The sequence below is a fragment of the Oncorhynchus masou genome, chromosome 9 (genome assembly GCF_036934945.1).
Source record: "Oncorhynchus masou masou isolate Uvic2021 chromosome 9, UVic_Omas_1.1, whole genome shotgun sequence".
Classification (NCBI taxonomy): Eukaryota; Metazoa; Chordata; class Actinopteri; order Salmoniformes; family Salmonidae; genus Oncorhynchus; species Oncorhynchus masou.
The window spans coordinates 89,836,271-89,862,286 of NC_088220.1; the positions used below are offsets into that span (position 1 = coordinate 89,836,271).

Genomic DNA, 26,016 nt, shown 5'->3' on the forward strand with positions numbered 1-26,016 from the left:
ACTGGGGAGCTAGGCCCTGCACTGGGGAGCTAGGTCCTCCACTGGGGAACTAGGCCCTCCACTGGGAGCTAGGTCCTCCACTGGGGAGCTGGGCCCTCCACTGGGGAGTTGGGCCCTCCACTGGGGAGCTGGGGCATCCACTGGGGAGCTGGGCCCTCCACTGGGGAGCTGGGCCCTCCACTGGGGAGCTGGGCCCTCCACTGGGGAGCTAGGCCCTCCACTGGAGAGCTGGGTCCTCCACTGGGGAGCTGGGCCCTCCCCTGGGGAGCTGGGCCCTCCACTGGGGAGCTGGGTCCTCCACTGGGGAGCTGGGCCCTCCACTGGGGAGCTGGGCCTTCCACTGGGGAGCTGGGCCCTCCCCTGGGGAGCTGGGCCCTCCACTGGGGAGCTGGGCCCTCCACTGGGGAGCTGGGCCCTCCCCTGGGGAGCTGGGCCCTCCACTGGGGAGCTGGGCCCTCCCCTGGGGAGCTGGGCCCTCCACTGGGGAGCTGGGCCCTCCACTGGGGAGCTGGGCCCTCCACTGGGGAGCTAGGCCCTCCACTGGGGAGCTGGGCCCTCCACTGGGGAGCTGGGCCCTCCACTGGGGAGCTGGGCCTTCCACTGGGGAGCTGGGCCCTCCACTGGGGAGCTGGGCCCTCCACTGGGGAGCTGGGCCCTCCACTGGGGAGCTGGGTCCTCCACTGGGGAACTGGGACCTCCACTGGAGAGCTGGGCCCTCCACTGGGGAGCTGGGTCCTCCACTGGGGAGCTGGGCCCTCCCCTGGGGAGCTGGGCCTTCCACTGGGGAGCTGGGCCTTCCACTGGGGAGCTGGGCCCTCCACTGGGGAGCTGGGTCCTCCACTGGGGAGCTGGGCCCTCCCCTGGGGAGCTGGGCCTTCCACTGGGGAGCTGGGCCTTCCACTGGGGAGCTGGGCCCTCCCCTGGGGAGCTGGGCCTTCCACTGGGGAGCTGGGCCTTCCACTGGGGAGCTGGGCCCTCCACTGGGGAGCTGGGCCCTCCACTGGGGAGCTGGGCCCTCCACTGGGGAGCTGGGCCCTCCACTGGGGAGCTGGGCCCTCCACTGGGGAGCTGGGTCCTCCACTGGGCAGCTGGGCCCTCCACTGGGGAGCTGGGCCCTCCACTGGGGAGCTGGGTCCTCCACTGGGCAGCTGGGCCCTCCACTGGGGAGCTGGGCCCTCCACTGGGGAGCTGGGCCCTCCACTGGGGAGCTGGGCCCTCCACTGGGGAGCTGGGCCCTCCACTGGGGAGCTGGGCCCTCCACTGGGGAGCTGGGCCCTCCACTGGGAGCTGGGCCCTCCACTGGGGAGCTGGGTCCTCCACTGGGCAGCTGGGCCCTCCACTGGGGAACTAGGCCCTCCACTGGGGAGCTGGGTCCTCCACTGGGGAGCTGGGCCCTCCACTGGGGAGCTAGGCCCTCCACTGGGGATCTGGGCCCTCCACTGGGGAGCTGGGCCCTCCCCTGGGGAGCTGGGCCCTCCACTGGGGAACTAGGCCCTCCACTGGGGAGCTGGGTCCTCCACTGGGGAGCTGGGCCCTCCACTGGGGAGCCAGGCACCACCACTCAGAATGAGTATTTCCCACTAAAGGGCTTTATGACAGACATAAATACTCCTCAGTTTCATCAGCTGTCAGGGTGGCTGGTCTCAGACGATCCCGCAGGTGAAGCAGCGGATGTGGAGGTCCTGGCCTGGACTGGTTACATGTGGGGTTGTGAGGAAGGTTGGACGTACTGCCAAATTCTCTAAAACAACATTGGATACGAGTTATGGTTGAATGAACATTCTGCCACCAGCTCTGTTTTACATGACATTCCTGAAGTCAGTAAGCCAATTGCACGCTCCCTCATAACCTTAGACATCTGTGGCATTGTGTTTTGTGAGAAAACTGCACATTTTAGAGTGGCCTTTTATTGTCCCCAGTACAAGTTGCACCTGTGAAATGATCATGCTTCTTGATATGCCACATCTGTCAGGTAGATGGATTATCTTGACAAAGGAGAAATGCTCACTAACAAGGATGTAAACAAATGTGTGCGCAACTTTTGAGAGAAATAAGCTTTATGTTCATATGGACAATTTCTGAGATATTTTACTTCAGCTCATGAAACATGGGACCAACACTTTACATGTTCTGGTTATATTTCTACGTGTTATTGTTACATACAACAGTGAAATGATTTACAGGGTCAGCCATGGTAGCAACCTTTCGGTTACTGGTCCAACGTTCTAAACGCTAGGCTACCTGCCACCTGAACTGCCCAGCAGACAGTTAAAGGAACAGAGATATTAAGAAATGAAAGGATAAATTAAATAAAGAACGGAGGGAGCAGCAGGGAAGCTCGGTGTGACACAGCGCGTCTGTGATCTCGGGAGGCGTGGCACGCAGGGAATCAAACTCCTGTCTGAATGGGAGTTGGTCCCTCTTCCCCACCGTAGGGTAACTGTGTCCCCCACTGAGATCTGGAACAGTGCTGTAAGAAGACTCAACGATCAGGTCCCCTGTGCCTCTTCTTGAAAAGCAGAATCTGTAACAGGACTCTGATGTCCTGATATAAAAAATAAATAAATCAAAGCCCATTAATTACACACACGTGCACACGCCCGCACACGTGCACGCCCGCACACACTCACACACACAGGTTTACAGCTCCTTCTGGCCCACAGGATGCAAATGGTAGATATGACTCAGTAGACCTTGCTTCCTAATTCTGCCTTCCTAATTCTGCCTTCCTAATTCTGCCTTCCTAATTCTGCCTGCTATTTTTAATAGCTCTGCTACATACAAGCCTCTTGTCGAAATAAAGACCAGCATTAACATCAAACCCATTCAAAACCACTTAAAATCTCTGTATTTAATACTTTGGGTACATTGGATTTCAATGTATTTTAATTGTACTGTTCCCAAATGTAATGTAATTTTTCTTTGTGCCTGCTCATTTTATTGCAAATTACAAATCAAATTGCAGCACAGACGGTGTTGCAAATACACAGCTGGATGAAGACCATTCCAAAAAAAAAACATAGTTGCCAAAATATGTAACTTTATCTGAGGATGGGTGTGGAAGCCTGATCCACGTAATTGGGTGTGCTGTCAGAGTACCACACATTACACTACATGCTGTAAACAACCTTGTCTAGCTCCCAGCTTAGCGTCGTTACTTCTAAACTGGGAAGTTGAATTTGGTTTTAATTGCTATGAGTTGTTTTGGAGCCAACTTTGGTTCAGTGAGTGTTTTGCACAGTCCATTAAATGAGTTGGATAATAGCGCTGCGTTGAGGACTTAATAATATGACATTAACATTCTAAAAGGATCCCAGCCCATCCTGACATCCTCCCACATTAGCACTCTATTACAGGCCCAATAGAGCTCTGGGGAAAAGTAGTGCACTATGTAGGGAATAGGGTGCCCTTTGGGGCACACACACTACATTTCCTGTGAATGTGACGAGAACATGACGTGGCCACGTAGGGAAAGAGCTGGACAGGAAGAGGACTTCTGATTCAGAGCAGTGCTGTGTCATGACGTGGCATCGTAGGGAAAGAGCTGGACAGGAAGAGAACTTCTGATTCAGAGCAGTGCTGTGTCATGACGTGGCATCGTAGGGAAAAAGCTGGACAGGAAGAGAACTTCTGATTCAGAGCAGTGCTGTGTCATGACGTGGCCACGTAGGGAAAGAGCTGGACAGGAAGAGAACTTCTGATTCAGAGCAGTGCTATGTCATGACGTGGCCCTTTCCACTTTTCATGCAGAGAGAGAGACCACAGAGTGAACAAAGCATTTTACATGGCAAAACTCCTAAATCCCCCAAGTGGGAAAATGAAACTATACATCCAATTGTGAGAATGTGGGAAGGGTCCAGGGACACCTAAGGGACATTTATGACAAGTGTGTTCCATTTGGTGACCTCTAGAGGAAAGGAAACACACATCACCATATCTTTGAATGTGTACATTTCTCAATTATTGTGTTTGCATCTAATTATTGTATAAAATGAATGAGTAAAGATGAAACTAGTTGTGAAATTATACCTTTTATTGTCCCCAGTACAAGGTGCACCTGTGTAATGATCATGCTGCTTAATCAGATTCTTGATATGCCACACCTGTCAGGTGGATGGATTATCTTGGCAAAGGAGAAATGCTCACTAACAGGGATGTAAACAAATGTGTGCACAACATTAGAGAGAAATAAGCTTTATGTTCGTATGGACAATTTCTGAGATATTTTACTTCAGCTCATGAAACATGGCACCAACACTTTACATGTTGTGTTTATATGTCTATGTTTATTTGTTACATACAACAGATAAAAGAAGACTCAACTATCAGGTCCCCTGTGCCTCTTCTTGAAAAGAAGAATCTGTAAAAGCCCATTAACTACAAATGATGTAATGTGATGTTAACTGTCAATTTTTATATTTTTCCTTTATTTTACTAGGCAACTTCTTATTTTCAATGACAGCCTAGGAACAGTAGGTTAACTGCCTGTTCAGGGGATTCGTTGCCAGCTCGGGGATTTGAACTTGCAACCTTTCGGTTACTAGTCCAACGCTCTAACCACTAGGCTACCCTGCCGTCCCTTTTGAGAGAGTTCTATTCCGTGGTTCAACTAGTCCCCCGTGAGCACAGACATGATCTAGCGATATGGAACCGCCTTTTCTATTGTTACAAATAAAACCCCCTCCTGAGGAAATCTTCCTCAGACCAAGCATACCTCGGTGTAAGCTGAGGTGGTACAGGTTTGAGAACCAAGACTAAGCAAACCCACAGCGTGAGCTGTGACTGCATGATAGTTAAGACCACGCATACCTCGGTGTAAGCTGAGGTGGTACAGGTTTGAGAACCAAGACTAAGCAAACCCACAGCGTGAGCTGTGACTGCATGATAGTTAAGACCACGCATACCTCGGTGTAAGCTGAGGTGGTACAGGTTTGAGAACCAAGACTAAGCAAACCCACAGCGTGAGCTGTGACTGCATGATAGTTAAGACCACGCATACCTCGGTGTAAGCTGAGGTGGTACAGGTTTGAGAACCAAGACTAAGCAAACCCACAGCGTGAGCTGTGACTGCATGATAGTTAAGACCACGCATACCTCGGTGTAAGCTGAGGTGGTACAGGTTTGAGAACCAAGACTAAGCAAACCCACAGCGTGAGCTGTGACTGCATGATAGTTAAGACCACGCATACCTCGGTGTAAGCTGAGGTGGTACAGGTTTGAGAACCAAGACTAAGCAAACCCACAGCATGAGCTGTGACTGCATGATAGTTAAGACCACGCATACCTCGGTGTAAGCTGAGGTGGTACAGGTTTGAGAACCAAGACTAAGCAAACCCACAGCGTGAGCTGTGACTGCATGATAGTTAAGACCACGCATACCTCGGTGTAAGCTGAGGTGGTACAGGTTTGAGAACCAAGACTAAGCAAACCCACAGCATGAGCTGTGACTGCATGATAGTTAAGACCACGCATACCTCGGTGTAAGCTGAGGTGGTACAGGTTTGAGAACCAAGACTAAGCAAACCCACAGCGTGAGCTGTGACTGCATGATAGTTAAGACCACGCATACCTCGGTGTAAGCTGAGGTGGTACAGGTTTGAGAACCAAGACTAAGCAAACCCACAGCGTGAGCTGTGACTGCATGATAGTTAAGACCACGCATACCTCGGTGTAAGCTGAGGTGGTACAGGTTTGAGAACCAAGACTAAGCAAACCCACAGCATGAGCTGTGACTGCATGATAGTTAAGACCACGCATACCTCGGTGTAAGCTGAGGTGGTACAGGTTTGAGAACCAAGACTAAGCAAACCCACAGCATGAGCTGTGACTGCATGATAGTTAAGACCACGCATACCTCGGTGTAAGCTGAGGTGGTACAGGTTTGAGAACCAAGACTAAGCAAACCCACAGCGTGAGCTGTGACTGCATGATAGTTAAGACCACGCATACCTCGGTGTAAGCTGAGGTGGTACAGGTTTGAGAACCAAGACTAAGCAAACCCACAGCGTGAGCTGTGACTGCATGATAGTTAAGACCACGCATACCTCGGTGTAAGCTGAGGTGGTACAGGTTTGAGAACCAAGACTAAGCAAACCCACAGCATGAGCTGTGACTGCATGATAGTTAAGACCACGCATACCTCGGTGTAAGCTGAGGTGGTACAGGTTTGAGAACCAAGACTAAGCAAACCCACAGCGTGAGCTGTGACTGCATGATAGTTAAGACCACGCATACCTCGGTGTAAGCTGAGGTGGTACAGGTTTGAGAACCAAGACTAAGCAAACCCACAGCGTGAGCTGTGACTGCATGATAGTTAAGACCACGCATACCTCTGTGTAAGCTGAGGTGGTACAGGTTTGAGAACCAAGACTAAGCAAACCCACAGCGTGAGCTGTGACTGCATGATAGTTAAGACCACGCATACCTCGGTGTAAGCTGAGGTGGTACAGGTTTGAGAACCAAGACTAAGCAAACCCACAGCGTGAGCTGTGACTGCATGATAGTTAAGACCACGCATACCTCGGTGTAAGCTGAGGTGGTACAGGTTTGAGAACCAAGACTAAGCAAACCCACAGCGTGAGCTGTGACTGCATGATAGTTAAGACCACGCATACCTCTGTGTAAGCTGAGGTGGCACAGGTTTGAGAACCAAGACTAAGCAAACCCACAGCATGAGCTGTGACTGCGGATAGTTAAGACCACGCATACCTCGGTGTAAGCTGAGGTGGTACAGGTTTGAGAACCAAGACTAAGCAAACCCACAGCGTGAGCTGTGACTGCATGATAGTTAAGACCACGCATACCTCGGTGTAAGCTGAGGTGGTACAGGTTTGAGAACCAAGACTAAGCAAACCCACAGCGTGAGCTGTGACTGCATGATAGTTAAGACCACGCATACCTCGGTGTAAGCTAAGGTTGCCTTTGTTGTTGAATTCCTAACCAGACCACGTGGAGCATTGGCTACACGGCTGGAAATGGTTCAACTCTGAGACTATCGATCCCTACAGAATAAGAGCAAATCTTGGATACGAAGTACTTGTCTGCATCTAGGAATAACGTAAACCTAGTACGAGAATACCGACAACCGCCGAAACATCTATTCTATGGGAACATTTCTGAATGGTACTCTGAAGTATTCATTCTAACCACGAAAGACTTTGATCTTCAGGGAAACAGAAAGAGAGAGAGACTCAGATGAAATCCAGCAGACAGACCGGATTCCAACAGAGAAGACAACAATGACATACACAGTAAATATGTACTTGCAATTATTCTCGAATTAACGGCCGTTCACGTGTGAACGATTAACATTTCAATGTATATAATTATAGACGGTGGAATGAATCCATTTGGTCTTTCCCGCTCTCTCTCAGTCCACACCCCCTTCACTTTGTCCACCAAGCCGTCATATCGGTTTAGCCCACTAGGGAATCTTCACTTTCATTGTTAGTAACATATATCTACTGTTGGTTTGTTTGTGCATTTCTGTGATTATTTAGTTAGTTAGTAAATAAATGATTAAGCCATTTGGTGTATAGATGATTTATAGTGAAGGGTGGGTTTGTGCAGATAACCAACAATTTAGGATGTTCAGATGAGACTGACGTGAGGTAAAGAATAAATCATTAATAGAATACTAATTGATCAGATTGTCATGCCCTGGTCGAAATATATTATGTTTATTCTTCATTTATTCGGTCAGGCCAGGGTGTGACATGGGTTATTGTGGTGTGTGTTTGTCTTGGGGTTTTGTGGGATGTCTAGCGTTAGTCTATGGCTGCCTGAGGCGGTTCTCAATCAGAGTCAGGTGATTATCGTTGTCTCTGATTGGGAACCATATTTAGGCAGCCATATTCTTTGTGTTTTTCGTGGGTGATTGTCCTTAGTGTCCTTGTTCCTGTGTTAGTTTACACAAGTATAGACTGTTTCGGTTTTCGTTACGTTCTTTGTTTTTGTAGTATTTGTATTGATTCGTGTTTACGTATGTTGATTAAAACATGGATCGCAATCTACACGCTGCATTTTGGTCCGACTCTCTTTCACCGCATGAAAACCGTTACACAGATGTTCAAATATCTGAAGAGTTATATTCTGAAAAGTATAACTTTATAATCTGAACATTTTTGGGTGCCCCGACTTCCTAGTTAATTAAATGTACATGATTAGTTTAATCACACAATACTTATTACAGAGAATTGATTTGTTAAAATGACAATCTTCACCTTAATGATGCCAAAGACATGACAGCTGATCCTGATGCAGAGGTTGGGACAACTACAATACTCCTTCTGATGCAGAGGTTGGTGCTACTGCTACTGTTAGTGATGCAGGCCTCTCTGCTCTGACTGCCAAACATTCTGGAGACAGCCTGCATTAATCTCCCATTCAGTTTGGTCCAAGGTTCCAAAGTGGAATTCAGAGAACTCACCAGGTGGTAGGAATCACCTGTGAAATGTTCTTATTAAACATGTATTGGTTCAGGACCCTCTCCATTCTTCAGTCCCATATGAATCATTTTCATCTCCTTTCTATGTCTATTTTCCTTTGTGTGATTGACTGTACGTTTGTTTATGTGTAACTCCGTGTTTTGTGTCGCACCGCTTTGCTTTATCTTGGACAGGTCACAGTTGTAAATGAGAACTTGTTCTCAACTGGCATACCTGGTTAAATTAAGGTGATCTGGTCTACCTGGTTAAACAAAGGTGAAATAAAAAAAATAAAAACATGTGTTGATTTCTTAGTGAATAAAATGCTTTGAGGAGTCATTTGTTTATGTCTAGCATCATTCCGTTGTCTGAATTGGGAATAATAATAAAAAGGGGTTTGTTTGTTTAATATTCTGTTTGCCAGCTAGCAGTTAGTTTCTGCCTGGTTCTGTTATTGTGCTGTTGTTGGTTTCTGGTGGTTGTAGTGGTGGTGATAGTAGTAGTGGTGGTGGTGGTGGTGGTAGTAGTAATGGTGAAGGTGGTAGTGGTGATGGTGGTAGTAGTAGTAGTAGTGGTGGTGGTGGTTGTTGTCGTGGTAGCAGTGGTGGTAGTAGTAGTGGTGGTGCTGGTGGTGGTAGTAGTAATGGTGAAGGTGGTAGTGGTGGTGGTAGTAGTGGTGGTAGTAGTAGTGGTGGTGGTGGTGGTTGTTGTCATGGTAGCAGTGGTGGTAGTAGTAGTGGTGGTAGTGGTGGTGGTAGTAGGGGTGGTGGTTGTGGTGGTGGAAGTAGTGGTGGTTGTGCTGGTAGTGGTAGTAGTGGTGGTAGTGGTGGTGGTGGTTGTAGTAGTAGTCGTGGTGGTGGTAGAAGTGGCGGTGGTGGTAGTGATATTGGTGGAGGTGGTAGTGGTGGTGGTGGTAGAAGTGGTGGTGGTGGTGGTAGAAGAGGTGGTGGTGGTAGTAGTAGTGGTGGAGGTGGTAGTGGTTGTGGTGATAGTAGTGGTAGTGGTGGTGGTGGGCGTAGTGGTGGTGGTAGTAGGGGTAGTATTAGCAGTATTGGAGGTATTGGTTGTGGTGAAGTAGAAGAGGTCAAAGTTGTAGTGGTGGTGGTGGTGGAGGTGGTAGTGGTGGTGGTTGTGGTGGTGGTAGTGGTGGGAGTAGTAGTGGTGGTAGTAGTGGTGGGTGTGGTAGTGGTGGAGGTGGGAGTAGTGGGGGTAGTAGTAGTGGTGGAGGTGGTAGTGGTGATGGTAGTAGGGGTAGTATTAGCAGTATTGAAGGTATTGGTTGTGGTGGAAGTAGAGGAGGTGGAGGTGGTGGTGGTGGTGGTATTAGTGGTGGTAGTAGTGGTGGTGGTGGTGGTAGTAGTGGTGTTGGTTGTAGTAGCAGTAGTAGTGGTGGTAGTAGTGGTAGTTGTAGTAGTTTTGGTATTAGTAGAGGTGGTAGTAGTGGTAGTAGTAGTAGTAGTAGCAGTAGTAGTAGTAGAAGTGTTGGTGTTGGTGTGGTAGTAGAGGTTTTGGTGGTTGTGATGGTGGCTGGTTGTGGTGATGGTTGTAGTATTGGTGGGGATGGTAATAATTAGTAGTAGTAGTATTAGTAGTAGTAGTATCAGTGGTGGTAGTAGTAGTAGTAGTAGTAGCAGCAATAGTAGAAGTGTTGGTGGTGGTAGTAGTTTTGGTGGGGGTGGTAATACTTAGTAGTAGTATTGGTTGTGGTGGTAATAATTAGTAGTATTAGTAGTAGTATTAGTAGTGGTGGTTGTGGTGGTAATAATTAGTAGTAGTAGTAGTAGTATTAGTAGTAGAAGTAGTAGTGATGGTGTTAGAATTAGTAGTAGTAGTGGTAGTGGTGGTGGTAGTAGTATTGGTGGTGGCTGGTTGTGGTGATGGTTGTAGAAGTAGTGGTGGTGATGGTAGTAGTATTGGTGGTGCTGGTAGTAGTGATGGTGTAGTATTGGTGGTGGTGGTAGTAGTAGTATTGGTGGTGGCTGGTTGTGGTGATGGTTGTAGTAGTAGTGGTGGTGATGGTGGAGGTGGTTGTAGTAGTGGTGGAGGTGGTTGTAGTAGTGGTGGTGATGGTGGAGGTGGTTGTAGTAGTGGTGGTGATGGTGGAGGTGGTTGTAGTAGTGGTGGAGGTGGTTGTAGTAGTGGTGGTGATGGTGGAGGTGGTTGTAGTAGTGGTGGTGATGGTGGAGGTGGTTGTAGTAGTGGTGGAGGTGGTTGTAGTCGTGGTGGTGATGGTGGAGGTGGTTGTAGTAGTGGTGGAGGTGGTTGTAGTAATGATGGTGGAGGTGGTTGTAGTAGTGGTGATGGTGGAGGCGGTGGTAGTAGTGGTGGAGGTGGTTGTAGTAGTGGTGGTGATGGTGGAGGTGGTTGTAGTAGTGGTGGTGATGGTGGAGGTGGTTGTAGTAGTGGTGGAGGTGGTTGTAGTAATGATGGTGGAGGTGGTTGTAGTAGTGGTGGAGGTTGTTGTAGTAGTGGTGATGGTGGAGGCGGTTGTAGTAGTGGTGGAGGTGGTTGTAGTAGTGGTGGTGATGGTGGAGGTGGTTGTAGTAGTGGTGGTGATGGTGGAGGTGGTTGTAGTAGTGGTGGAGGTGGTTGTAGTAATGATGGTGGAGGTGGTTGTAGTATTGGTGGTGATGGTGGAGGTGGTTGTAGTAGTGATGGAGGTGGTTGTAGTAGTGGTGGAGGTGGTGGAGGTGGTTGTAGTAGTGGTGGAGGTGGTTGTAGTAGTGGTGGAGGTGGTTGTAGTAGTGGTGGTGATGGTGGAGGTGGTTATAGTAGTGGTGGAAGTGGTTGTAGTAGTGGTGATGGTGGAGGTGGTTGTAGTAGTGGTGGAGGTGGTTGTAGTAGTGGTGGTGATGGTGGAGGTGGTTATAGTAGTGGTGGTGATGTTGGAGGTGGTTGTAGTAGTGGTGGAGGTGGTTGTAGTAATGATGGTGGAGGTGGTTGTAGTAATGATGGTGGAGGTGGTTGTAGTAGTGGTGGAGGTGGTTGTAGTAATGATGGTGGAGGTGGTTGTAGTAGTGGTGGAGGTTGTTGTAGTAGTGGTGATGGTGGAGGCGGTTGTAGTAGTGGTGGTGATGGTGGAGGTGGTTGTAGTAGTGATGGAGGTGGTTGTAGTAGTGGTGGAGGTGGTGGAGGTGGTTGTAGTAGTGGTGGAGGTGGTTGTAGTAGTGGTGGAGGTGGTTGTAGTAGTGGTGATGGTGGAGGTGGTTGTAATAGTGGTGGAGGTGGTTGTAGTAGTGGTGGTGATGGTGGAGGTGGTTATAGTAGTGGTGGTGATGGTGGAGGTGGTTGTAGTAGTGGTGGAGGTGGTTGTAGTAGTGGTGGAGGTGGTTGTAGTAGTGGTGGTGATGGTGGAGGTGGTTATAGTAGTGGTGGTGGTGGTGGAGGTGGTTGTAGTAGTGGTGGAGGTGGTTGTAGTAGTGGTGGAAGTGGTTGTAGTAGTGGTGATGGTGGAGGTGGTTGTAGTAGTGGTGGAGGTGGTTGTAGTAGTGGTGGTGATGGTGGAGGTGGTTATAGTAGTGGTGGTGATGGTGGAGGTGGTTGTAGTAGTGGTGGAGGTGGTTGTAGTAATGATGGTGGAGGTGGTTGTAGTAATGATGGTGGAGGTGGTTGTAGTAGTGGTGGAGGTGGTTGTAGTAATGATGGTGGAGGTGGTTGTAGTAGTGGTGGAGGTTGTTGTAGTAGTGGTGATGGTGGAGGCGGTTGTAGTAGTGGTGGAGGTGGTTGTAGTAGTGGTGGAGGTTGTTGTAGTAGTGGTGATGGTGGAGGCGGTTGTAGTAGTGGTGGAGGCGGTTGTAGTAGTGGTGGAGGTGGTTGTAGTAGTGGTGATGGTGGAGGCGGTTGTAGTAGTGGTGGAGGTGGTTGTAGTAGTGGTGATGGTGGAGGCGGTTGTAGTAGTGGTGGAGGTGGTTGTAGTAGTGGTGGTGATGGTGGAGGTGGTTGTAGTAGTGGTGGTGATGGTGGAGGTGGTTGTAGTAGTGGTGGAGGTGGTTGTAGTAGTGGTGGAGGCGGTTGTAGTAGTGGTGGAGGTGGTTGTAGTAGTTATGTTGGTGGTGGTTGTAGTAATGATGGTGGAGGTGGTTGTAGTAGTGGTGGAGGTGGTTGTAGTAATGATGGTGGAGGTGGTTGTAGTAGTGGTGGAGGTTGTTGTAGTAGTGGTGATGGTGGAGGCGGTTGTAGTAGTGGTGGAGGTGGTTGTAGTAGTGGTGGAGGTTGTTGTAGTAGTGGTGATGGTGGAGGCGGTTGTAGTAGTGGTGGAGGCGGTTGTAGTAGTGGTGGAGGTGGTTGTAGTAGTGCTGTTGGTGGTGGTGGTGGTGCCTTCATGGAACCCTGTCTAATCCCTCTCTGTTGTTGAAGGTGATTATAATGAGGTCGTTTCTGAAGATGAAGTCTATTTATTGTCATTCAGGAGTTCAGACTGTGTTCCAGCTACCTCCTGCTTATCCTGACATCTGGTGGTATTTGTCTCACAACAGGTTTGTATCCCATATCACACCCTATTCCCTATACAATGCACTAAGCCCTATGGGCTCCGGTCAACATTATGGCACTACATTTTACATCCCACATGTCATTTGGTTTGTTGTATTGGTATTTATTTTAGCATTTAAAAAAAAACACAGAATTAAATAGTCTTAGGCTTTTGATGGAAATGTTGTTTTGCTAACATTGTCTTGACTTTACTTTTGTCAATCCGATGACTGTTATTTATACTCTACGGCTTTATTCCCAAACTGTGAATACCCCAACGACATTCCCAAAGGCCAAATAAAAGGGTGATTCTCATGAAATAATAATAATCATTTTAAAAAACAATTCTTCACATTAATAATAATAATTTATTCACATTTTCAAACAGTCCATTTATATTTTCCAACTGGGCTCTACATTTGGTTGAGTTTTCTTTCCTCACCTGAGTAGCCTTGTTTCACTGCCAAAAAATTTAATAAAAAAATCTAGTATTCAGCGAATTACCAACACAATGTCAAATACAGGAAGCCTAGTCAAATAATTAACATCCAATCACATTAACCGTTACTCTCTCACGGGAATTCCACTAACGGTCCGTATGTAGCCAAACGTAGCTGCTGCTCATGTTGGTATCTGTACTGACGCAAAAGCCATGACAGGGAGTTGCTCCCAACGCCACTTGGGTCCACTGTAGCATCCACCGAGAGGCTCTTGGGTACACTGTAGCATCCACCGAGAGGCTCTTGGGTACACTGCAGCATCCACCGAGAGGCTCTTGGGTACACTGCAGCATCCACCAAGAGGTTCTTGGGTACACTGCAGCATCCACCGAGAGGCTCTTGGGTACACTGCAGCATCCACCGAGAGGCTCTTGGGTACACTGCAGCATCCACCGAGAGGCTCTTGGGTACACTGCAGCAACCACCGAGAGGCTCTTGGGTACACTGCAGCATCCACCAAGAGGCTCTTGGGTACACTGCAGCAACCACCAAGAGGCTCTTGGGTACACTGCAGCATCCACCAAGAGGCTCTTGGGTCCACTGCAGCATCAACCTAGAGGCTCTTGGGTCCACTGCAGCATCCACAGAGAAGCTCTTGCTGCCAAGGGAATGCCTGACAGCTTGAAAGATGTTTTGGACACTACAGTAAAAATGGTTCACTTTGTTAAAGCAAAAGGCCCCTGAACTCTCATGTATTTTCTGCACTATGCAATGATATGGGCAGTGATTATTTTTACAACATGTGCTGGTTATCAAGGGGCAAAGTATTGACACATTTTTTCGAATCGAGAGATGAACATAAAGTTTTCTTTGCTGGCCATCATTTTCACTTGTCTGACAGCATGATGACAGGTTTCTCACACAACTGGCCTATCTGGGTGATGTTTCTTCTCGCCTGAATGATCTGAATTAAGGATTACAGGGACTCTCTGTACCTATATTCAATGTGCGGGACAAAATTGAGACTCTGATTAAGAAGTTGGAGCTCTTCTCTGTCTGCATTAAAAACAACGACACAGAGGTTATTTCCTTTACTAAATATTTTTAGATTATTAAATAAGCTTATGGACAATGTCAAATGTGATATAGCGAAACACCTGAGTGAGGTGGGTGCGCAAATACGCAGGTACTGTCCCGAAACGGACGACACAAACAACTGGATTGGTTATTCCTTTCATGCCTCCAGTCCACTTACCGATATCTGACGTGGTGATTGTAGTATTCGCAGCGGTGGTCATAGTAGAAGTGGTAGAAGTATCAGTGGTGGTAGTAGTGTTGATAGTACTGGTAGTAGTAGTATTGGTGGTGTTATTGGTGGTAGTAGAAGTAGTAGTGGTGATAGTACTGGTAGTAGTAGTAGTAGTAGTGGTGGTGTTATTGGTGGTAGTAGTGGTAGTAGTAGTAGTGGTGATAGTGCTGGTAGTAGTAGTAGTGGTAGTAGTAGTAGTAGTGGTGGTAGTGGTGGTGGTGGTGGTAGTAGTAGTACTAGTGGTAGTAGTAGTAGTGGTGGTGTTATTGGTGATAGTAGTGGTAATAGTGGTAGTTGTGGTAGTAGTAGTGGTGGTGGTAGTAGTAGTAGTAGTGGTAGTGGTAGTAGTAGTAGTAGTAGTAGTAGTAGTAGTAGTGGTGGTGTTATTGGTGGTAGTAGTGGTAGTAGTAGTAGTAGTGGTGATAGTGCTGGTAGTAGTAGTGGTAGTAGTAGTAGTAGTGGTGGTAGTGGTGGTGGTGGTAGTAGTAGTACTAGTGGTAGAAGTAGCAGTGGTGGTAGTAGTGTTGATAGTACTGGTAGTAGTAGTATTGGTGGTGTTATTGGTGGTAGTAGAAGTAGTAGTGGTGATAGTACTGGTAGTAGTAGTAGTAGTGGTGGTGTTATTGGTGGTAGTAGTGGTAGTAGTAGTAGTAGTGGTGATAGTGCTGGTAGTAGTAGTGGTAGTAGTAGTAGTAGTAGTAGTAGCAGTGGTAGTAGTAGTAGTAGTAGTAGTAGTAGTGGTGGTGGTAGTAGTAGTAGTAGTAGTGATGGTGGTAATTGTAGTGGTAGTAGTAGTCGTGGTGGTAGTAGTGGTGGTAATAGTAGTGGTAGTAGTAGCAGTGGTAGTAGCAGTAGTAGTAGTGGTGGTGGTAGTAGAGGTGGTGGTGGTAGATGTAGTAGTGGTAGTAGAAGTAGTGGTGTTAGTAGTAGTAGTAGTTGTAGTGGTAGTAGTAGTAGCCCTGCCATCTAGATGTGTGACAGTTAGTGTATAAGCTAATGATTCATCATGTAGGACATTCCTGGGAGTGTGTAAACGTACATGTTGTATTACCATATACTTTTTGTATGTTCTCTATAGTTTCAGTGGCAAGAAAAGTATGTGAACCCTTTGGAATTATCTGGATTTCTGCTTAAATTGCTCATAAAATGTGATATGATCTTCATCTAAGTCACAACAGTATACCAACACAGTCTGCTTAAACTAATAACACACAAATTATTGTATTTTTCTTGTCTATATTCAATACATCATTTAAACATTCACAGTGTATGTTGGAAAAAGTATGTGGACCCCCCAAGGCTAATGATTTCTCCAAAAGCTATTTGGAGTCAGGAGTCAGCTGACCTGGAGTCCAATCAATGAGATGAGATTGGAGACATTGGTTAGAGCTGCCTTGCCCTATTTTGAACACAATTTGAGTTTGTTATTCACAAGAAGCATTGCCTGATGTGAACTATGTCTCGATAAAAAGAGATCTCAGAAAACCTAAGATTAAGAATTGTTGACTTACGTAAAGCTGGAAAGGGTTACAAAGGTATCTCTAAAAGCCTTGATGTTCATCAGTCCACGGTAAGACAAATGGTCTATAAATGGAGAAAGTTCAACACGTTTGCTACTCTCCCTAGTGTAATGCTCGGGGTGTATTGGAGGAAGAAGTCAGACACAGGAAACAGAGTAGTAGTTGACTGCAAGAGAACAGAGTAAATTTCTAAATGAGGTTGAAGACACAGTCAACCTATCAGAAGCTTCTAAAGCATTACATCATTTTCTGGTATTGTCCAAGCTGTTTAAAGGCACAGTCAACTTAGCGTATGTAAACTTCGGACCCACCGGACTTGTGATACAGTGAATTATAAGTGAAATAATCTCTGTGAACAATTGTTGGAAAAATTGCTCGGGTCATGCACAAAGTAGATGTCCTAACCGACTTGCCAAAAACTAGTTTGTTAACAAGAAATTTGTGGAGTGGTTGAAAAATGAGTTTTAATGACTCCAACCTAAGTGTATGTAAACGCCCGACTTCAAATGCATATATTTACATATATATATTCATATATAATTAGTTACTGTAAGTCATTCTGTATTACCCTGCTAGCTGAAACTGGTGTCTGATGTTTTTAAGGTTTGAAAAGATAAAATATTCTCAGCAACAATATTGATTTTTGGCACAAGGAAGAAAACAGCACAGACAATCCAGTGGATTACATTGCAGTTGGGTCCAAGGTTCCACAGCACTGTCACCATGACTCACAGGGTCCAAGGTTCCACAGCACTGTCACCATGACTCACAGGGTCCAAGGTTTCACAGCACTGTCACCATGACTCACAGGGTCTAGTCAAGGTTTCACAGCACTGTCACCATGACTCACAGGGTCCAAGGTTTCACAGCACTGTCACCATGACTCACAGGGTCCAAGGTTCCACAGCACTGTCACCATGACTCACAGGGTCTAGTCAAGGTTTCACAGCACTGAAACCATGACTCACAGGGTCCAAGGTTTCACAGCACTGTCACCATGACTCACAGGGTCCAAGGTTTCACAGCACTGTCACCATGACTCACAGGGTCTAGTCAAGGTTTCACAGCACTGAAACCATGACTCACAGGGTCCAAGGTTTCACAGCACTGTCACCATGACTCACAGGGTCCAAGGTTCCACAGCACTGTCACCATGACTCACAGGGTCCAAGGTTTCACAGCACTGTCACCATGACTCACAGGGTCTAGTCAAGGTTTCACAGCACTGTCACCATGACTCACAGGGTCCAAGGTTTCACAGCACTGTCACCATGACTCACAGGGTCCAAGGTTCCACAGCACTGTCACCATGACTCACAGGGTCCAAGGTTTCACAGCACTGTCACCATGACTCACAGGGTCCAAGGTTTCACAGCACTGTCACCATGACTCACAGGGTCCAAGGTTTCACAGCACTGTCACCATGACTCACAGGGTCCAAGGTTCCACAGCACTGTCACCATGACTCACAGGGTCCAAGGTTCCACAGCACTGTCACCATGACTCACAGGGTCCAAGGTTTCACAGCACTGTCACCATGACTCACAGAGTCCAAGGTTCCACAGCACTGTCACCATGACTCACAGGGTCCAAGGTTTCACAGCACTGTCACCATGACTCACAGGGTCCAAGGTTTCACAGCACTGTCACCATGACTCACAGGGTCCAAGGTTTCACAGCACTGTCACCATGACTCACAGGGTCCAGTCAAGGTTTCACAGCACTGTCACCATGACTCACAGGGTCTAGTCAAGGTTTCACAGCACTGTCACCATGACTCACAGGGTCTAGTCAAGGTTTCACAGCACTGTCACCATGACTCACAGGGTCCAAGGTTTCACAGCACTGTCACCATGACTCACAGGGTCCAAGGTTTCACAGCACTGTCACCATGACTCACAGGGTCTACTCAAGGTTTCACAGCACTGTCACCATGACTCACAGGGTCTAGTCAAGGTTTCACAGCACTGTCACCATGACTCACAGGGTCCAAGGTTTCACAGCACTGTCACCATGACTCACAGGGTCCAAGGTTTCACAGCACTGTCACCATGACTCACAGGGTCAAGTCAAGGTTTCACAGCACTGTCACCATGACTCACAGGGTCTAGTCAAGGTTTCACAGCACTGTCACCATGACTCACAGGGTCCAAGGTTTCACAGCACTGTCACCATGACTCACAGGGTCCAAGGTTTCACATCACTGTCACCATGACTCACAGGGTCTAGTCAAGGTTTCACAGCACTGTCACCATGACTCACAGGGTCCAAGGTTTCACAGCACTGTCACCATGACTCACAGGGTTCAAGGTTTCACACCACTGTCACCATGACTCAAAGGGCTATGGTTTCACAGCACTGTCACCACGACTCAAGGGTCGAGTCAAGGTTTCACATCACTGTCACCATGACTCACAGGGTCTAGTCAAGGTCTCACAGCACTGTCACCATGACTCACAGGGTCTAGTCAAGGTTTCACAGCACTGTCACCATGACTCACAGGGTCCAGTCAAGGTTTCACAGCACTGTCACCATGACTCACAGGGTCTAGTCAAGGTTTCACAGCACTGTCACCATGACTCACAGGGTCCAGTCAAGGTTTCACAGCACTGTCACCATGACTCACAGGGTCCAGTCAAGGTTTCACAGCACTGTCACCATGACTCACAGGGTCCAGTTAAGGTCTCACAGCACTGTCACCATGGCTCACAGGATCCAGTCAAGGTTTCACATCACTGTCACCATGACTCACAGGGTCCAGTTAAGGATTCACAGCACTGTCACCATGACTCACAGGGTCCAGTCAAGGTTTCACAGCACTGTCACCATGACTCACAGGGTCTAGTCAAGGTTTCACAGCACTGTCACCATGACTCACAGGGTCTAGTCAAGGTTTCACAGCACTGTCACCATGACTCACAGGGTCCAAGGTTTCACAGCACTGTCACCATGACTCACAGGGTCCAAGGTTTCACAGCACTGTCACCATGACTCACAGGGTCTACTCAAGGTTTCACAGCACTGTCACCATGACTCACAGGGTCTAGTCAAGGTTTCACAGCACTGTCACCATGACTCACAGGGTCCAAGGTTTCACAGCACTGTCACCATGACTCACAGGGTCCAAGGTTTCACAGCACTGTCACCATGACTCACAGGGTCAAGTCAAGGTTTCACAGCACTGTCACCATGACTCACAGGGTCTAGTCAAGGTTTCACAGCACTGTCACCATGACTCACAGGGTCCAAGGTTTCACAGCACTGTCACCATGACTCACAGGGTCCAAGGTTTCACATCACTGTCACCATGACTCACAGGGTCTAGTCAAGGTTTCACAGCACTGTCACCATGACTCACAGGGTCCAAGGTTTCACAGCACTGTCACCATGACTCACAGGGTTCAAGGTTTCACACCACTGTCACCATGACTCAAAGGGCTATGGTTTCACAGCACTGTCACCACGACTCAAAGGGTCGAGTCAAGGTTTCACATCACTGTCACCATGACTCACAGGGTCTAGTCAAGGTCTCACAGCACTGTCACCATGACTCACAGGGTCTAGTCAAGGTTTCACAGCACTGTCACCATGACTCACAGGGTCCAGTCAAGGTTTCACAGCACTGTCACCATGACTCACAGGGTCTAGTCAAGGTTTCACAGCACTGTCACCATGACTCACAGGGTCCAGTCAAGGTTTCACAGCACTGTCACCATGACTCACAGGGTCCAGTCAAGGTTTCACAGCACTGTCACCATGACTCACAGGGTCCAGTTAAGGTCTCACAGCACTGTCACCATGGCTCACAGGGTCCAGTCAAGGTTTCACATCACTGTCACCATGACTCACAGGGTCCAGTTAAGGATTCACAGCACTGTCACCATGACTCACAGGGTCCTGTCAAGGTTTCCCAGCACTGTCACCATGACTCACAGGGTCCAGCTGCTGAAAATATTTCAGAAATGCATTTATCTACTTGTGAGTTTGTAGTGCTTCAGTGACTCTGATGTTCATGGGACGGTCGGCCAGGCAGAGATATTCATGGGTGGGTAGGCCAAGCAGAGAGACATTCATGGGAGGTTCGGCCAGGCAGAGAGACATTGATGGGATGGTCGGCCAGGCAGAGAGACACTGAGGGTTGAGGCCATCTCTCTCTGTCGCTCTGTTTTTGTCACTCTGTCTTTCTCTCCCTCCCTTTCCCTCTCATGTGTTCTTTTGTCACACAGCTGAAGAACATAGCTATAAACTGTGTGTCTAGCGGCAGTATAGACAATATTAAAACCTGACAGTATAAGATATATTAAAACCTGGAAGTATAAGAGATATTAAAACCTGACATTATAAGATATATTAAAACCTGGAAGTATAAGAGATATTATAACCATCAATATACAATATATTAAAACCTGCAGTATAAGAGATATTAAATCCTGCAGTATAAGAGATATTAAAACCTGCAGTATAAGAGATATTAAATCCTGCAGTATAAGAGATATTAAATCCTGCAGTATAAGAGATATTAAAACCTGCAGTATAAGAGATATTAAAACCTGCAGTATAAGAGATATTAATTCCTGCAGGATAAGAGATATTGAATCCTGCAGTATAAGAGATATTAAAACCTGCAGTATAAGAGATACTAAAACCATTAATATACAATATATTAAAACCTGCAGTATAAGAGATATTAAAACCATCAATATACAATATATTAAATCCTGCAGTATAAGAGATATTAAATCCTGATATTATAATAGATAATTACACCTGGCAGTGTAGGAGACATTAACACCTGCCAGTATAAGAGATGCTAAAACCTAGAAGAATAAGCTATATTAAATCCTGATAGTATAAGGGACATTGTGTAACGTGGGAGAGTGATGGGTGTGGAGTCAGACGCAGAGAGCAGAAGGTAGAACAAAATGTTTACGTCCATCTCTCTGTAACGCCGGGAGAGTGATGGGTGTGGAGTCAGACGCAGAGAGCAGAAGGTAGAACAAATGTTTACGTCCATCTCTCTGTAACCCCTGGAAAGTGATGGGTGTGGAGTCAGACACAGAGAGCAGAAGGTAGAACAAATGGTTACGTCCATCTCTCTGTAACGTCGGGAGAGTGATGGGTGTGGAGTCAGACGCGGAGAGCAGAAGGTAGAACAAATGTTTACGTCCATCTCTCTGTAACCCCTGGAAAGTGATGGGTGTGGAGTCAGACACAGAGAGCAGAAGGTAGAACAAATGGTTACGTCCATCTCTCTGTAACGTCGGGAGAGTGATGGGTGTGGAGTCAGACGCGGAGAGCAGAAGGTAGAACAAATGTTTACGTCCATCTCTCTGTAACGCCGGGAGAGTGATGGGTGTGGAGTCAGACACAGAGAGCAGAAGGTAGAACAAATGTTTACGTCCATCTCTCTGTAACGCCGGGAGAGTGATGGGTGTGGAGTCAGACACAGAGAGCAGAAGGTAGAACAAATGTTTACGTCCATCTCTCTGTAACGCCGGGTTAGTGATGGGTGTGGAGTCAGACGCAGAGAGCAGAAGGTAGAACAAATGTTTACGTCCATCTCTCTGTAACGCCGGGAGAGTGATGGGTGTGGAGTCAGACACAGAGAGCAGAAGGTAGAACAAATGGTTACGTCCATCTCTCTGTAACGTCGGGAGAGTGATGGGTGTGGAGTCAGACGCGGAGAGCAGAAGGTAGAACAAATGTTTACGTCCATCTCTCTGTAACGCCGGGAGAGTGATGGGTGTGGAGTCAGACACAGAGAGCAGAAGGTAGAACAAATGTTTACGTCCATCTCTCTGTAACGCCGGGAGAGTGATGGGTGTGGAGTCAGACGCAGAGAGCAGAAGGTAGAACAAATGGTTACGTCCATCTCTCTGTAACGTCGGGAGAGTGATGGGTGTGGAGTCAGACGCGGAGAGCAGAAGGTAGAACAAATGTTTACGTCCATCTCTCTGTAACCCCTGGAAAGTGATGGGTGTGGAGTCAGACGCAGAGAGCAGAAGGTAGAACAAATGGTTACGTCCATCTCTCTGTAACGTCGGGAGAGTGATGGGTGTGGAGTCAGAGCAGAGAGCAGAAGGTAGAACAAATGGTTACGTCCATCTCTCTGTAACGCCGGGTTAGTGATGGGTGTGGAGTCAGACGCAGAGAGCAGAAGGTAGAACAAATGTTTACGTCCATCTCTCTGTAACGCCGGGAGAGTGATGGGTGTGGAGTCAGACGCAGAGAGCAGAAGGTAGAACAAATGGTTACGTCCATCTCTCTGTAACGTCGGGAGAGTGATGGGTGTGGAGTCAGATACAGAGAGCAGAAGGTAGAACAAATGTTTACGTCCATCTCTCTGTAACGCCGGGAGAGTGATGGGTGTGTAGTCAGAGCAGAGAGCAGAAGGTAGAACAAATGTTTACGTCCATCTCTCTGTAACGCCGGGAGAGTGATGGGTGTGGAGTCAGACGCAGAGAGCAGAAGGTAGAACAAATGTTTACGTCCATCTCTCTGTAACGTCGGGAGAGTGATGGGTGTGGAGTCAGAGCAGAGAGCAGAAGGTAGAACAAATGGTTACGTCCATCTCTCTGTAACGCCGGGTTAGTGATGGGTGTGGAGTCAGACGCAGAGAGCAGAAGGTAGAACAAATGTTTACGTCCATCTCTCTGTAACGCCGGGAGAGTGATGGGTGTGGAGTCAGATGCAGAGAGCAGAAGGTAGAACAAATGTTTACGTCCATCTCTCTTTAACGCTGGGAGAGTGATGGGTATGGAGTCAGACGCAGAGAGCAGAAGGTAGAACAAATGTTTACGTCCATCTCTCTGTAACGCCGGGAGAGTGATGGGTGTGGAGTCAGACGCAGTGAGCAGAAGGTAGAACAAATGGTTACGTCCATCTCTCTGTAACGTCGGGAGAGTGATGGGTGTGGAGTCAGACACAGAGAGCAGAAGGTAGAACAAATGTTTACGTCCATCTCTCTGTAACGCCGGGAGAGTGATGGGTGTGGAGTCAGACACAGAGAGCAGAAGGTAGAACAAATGTTTACGTCCATCTCTCTGTAACGCCGGGAGAGTGATGGGTGTGGAGTCAGACGCAGAGAGCAGAAGGTAGAACAAATGGTTACGTCCATCTCTCTGTAACGTCGGGAGAGTGATGGGTGTGGAGTCAGATGCAGAGAGCAGAAGGTAGAACAAATGTTTACGTCCATCTCTCTGTAACGCCGGGAGAGTGATGGGTGTGGAGTCAGACGCAGAGAGCAGAAGGTAGAACAAATGGTTACGTCCATCTCTCTGTAACGTCGGGAGAGTGATGGGTGTGGAGTCAGAGCAGAGAGCAGAAGGTAGAACAAATGGTTACGTCCATCTCTCTGTAACGCCGGGAGAGTGATGGGTGTGGAGTCAGACGCAGAGAGCAGAAGGTAGAACAAATGTTTACGTCCATCTCTCTGTAACGCCGGGAGCGTGATGGGTGTGGAGTCAGACGCAGAGAGCAGAAGGTAGACGGGAAAAAACACGTTCATGTCCTCAAGCACAGTAACAGGGACAAACATGTCTGAAGCCCAAAACACAGGCGCAACAAAACACCTAACCCACTGTTACCAAAACACAGGCGCAACAAAACCCCAAACCCACTGTTACCAAAATACCGGACAGCGAATCACCTAACCCGCTGTTACCAAAATACCGGACAGCGAAACACCTAACCCACTGTTACCAAAATACCGGACAGTGAAACACCTAGCCCACTGTTACCAAAACACAGGCACAACAAAACCCAAACCCACCGTTACCAAAATACCGGACAGCGAAACACCTAACCCACTGTTACCAAAACACAGGCACAACAAAACCCAAACCCACTGTTACCAAAATACCAGACAGCGAAACACCTAACCCACTGTTACCAAAACACAGGCACAACAAAACCCCAAACCCACTGTTACCAAAATACCGGACAGCGAAACACCTAACCCACTGTTACCAAAATACAGGCACAACAAAACCCAAACCCACTGTTACCAAAATACCGGACAGCGAAAAAACCTAACCCACTGTTACCAAAATACCGGACAGCGAAACACCTAACCCACTGTTACCAAAACACAGGCACAACAAAACCCAAACCCACTGTTACCAAAATACCGGACAGCGACACACCTGACCCACTGTTACCAAAACACAGGCACAACAAAACCCCAAACCCACTGTTACCAAAATACCGGACAGCGAAACATCTAACCCACTGTTACCAAAATACCGGACAGCGACACACCTAACCCACTGTTACCAAAACACAGGCACAACAAAACCCAAACCCACTGTTGCCAAAATACCGGACAGCGAAAATCCAAAACCACTGTTACCAAAATACCGGACAGCGAAACACCTAATCCATTGTTACCAAAACACAGGCACAACAAAACCCAAACCCACTGTTACCAAAATACCGGACAGCGACACACCTAACCCACTGATACCAAAACACAGGCACAACAAAACCCAAACCCACTGTTACCAAAATACCGGACAGCGACACACCTAACCCACTGTTACCAAAACACAGGCACAACAAAACCCCAAACCCACTGTTACCAAAATACCGGACAGCGAAACATCTAACCCACTGTTACCAAAATACCGGACAGCGACACACCTAACCCACTGTTACCAAAACACAGGCACAACAAAACCCAAACCCACTGTTACCAAAATACCGGACAGCGAAAATCCAAAACCACTGTTACCAAAATACCGGACAGCGAAACATCTAACCCACTGTTACCAAAATACCGGACAGTGACACACCTAACCCACTGTTACCAAAACACAGGAACAACAAAACCCAAACCCACTGTTACCAAAATACCGGACAGCGAAAATCCAAATCCACTGTTACCAAAATACCGGACAGCGACACACCTAACCCACTTTTACCAAAACACAGGCACAACAAAACCCAAACCCACTGTTACCAAAATACCGGACAGCGAAAATCCAAAACCACTGTTACCAAAATACCGGACAGCGAAACATCTAACCCACTGTTACCAAAATACCGGACAGTGACACACCTAACCCACTGTTACCAAAACACAGGAACAACAAAACCCAAACCCACTGTTACCAAAATACCGGACAGCGAAAATCCAAAACCACTGTTACCAAAATACCGGACAGCGAAACACCTAATCCACTGTTACCAAAACACAGGCACAACAAAACCCAAACCCACTGTTACCAAAATACCGGACAGCGAAAATCCAAAACCACTGTTACCAAAATACCGGACAGCGAAAATCCAAAATCACTGTTAACAAAATACCGGACAGCGAAAACCCAAAAGTACACAAACACCACTAATGTAGAATAACCACAAGCCCGCACAAACACCAGCGGGCTAAACAAACTTAAATAACACACATCCCAAAACCCCAGCAAGGAACAGGTGAAAAAGGGATCGGTGGCAGCTAGTAGACCGGCGACGACGACCGCCGAGCGCCACCTGAACAGGAAGGGGAGGCACCTTCGGTGGTATTCATGACACATTGAAAGCTGGCAGTATAAGAGACATTGAAACCTTGCAGTATGAGAGACATTAAAACTTAGGAATGAAAGAATGAATGAAAGAATGAATGAAATTGTATTTTGGTGTCAAATTGACAATTAGCAACCCATCCCTTACAAGATTCATTGACACCTTAACTACAATATTTCACCATGGTAATTAAATGATAATTATTCTTCCAGTGTTCTCTGCATCAAATAAAAAGTACATCATATAATTTGCTGCAGGAGGGACTGGTGCGCTTCACAAAATAGATGGCTTCATGAGGTAGGAAAATTCTGTGGGTATATTGAAGCAAC

At 47.4% G+C, this 26,016-nt stretch overlaps 1 protein-coding gene across 1 annotated transcript; it reads right to left on the bottom strand.

Annotated features, from left to right (window-relative positions):
* Positions 1 to 208: 208 nt before the first annotated feature.
* LOC135545130 (nascent polypeptide-associated complex subunit alpha, muscle-specific form-like) lies at positions 209 to 23,702 on the bottom strand. The gene is made up of 2 exons (XM_064972762.1): positions 23,588 to 23,702; positions 209 to 1,539 (listed from the first exon to the last, which is right to left on the bottom strand). The coding sequence occupies exons 1-2, from the start codon at positions 23,700 to 23,702 to the stop codon at positions 209 to 211; spliced, it is 1,446 nt and encodes a 481-aa protein (XP_064828834.1).
* Positions 23,703 to 26,016: the final 2,314 nt, after the last annotated feature.

What these genes read in the sequence shown, in the direction of transcription:
- LOC135545130 (XM_064972762.1), bottom strand. Translation starts at nt 23,702, where the DNA reads ATGTTTGTCCCTGTTACTGTGCTTGAGGACATGAACGTGTTTTTTCCC. An exon ending in GGCGTTACAGAGAGATGGAC is followed by an intron (nt 1,540 to 23,587) that starts GTAAACATTTGT and finishes CTGGCTCCCCAG; the next exon opens with TGGAGGGCCCAGCTCCCCAG.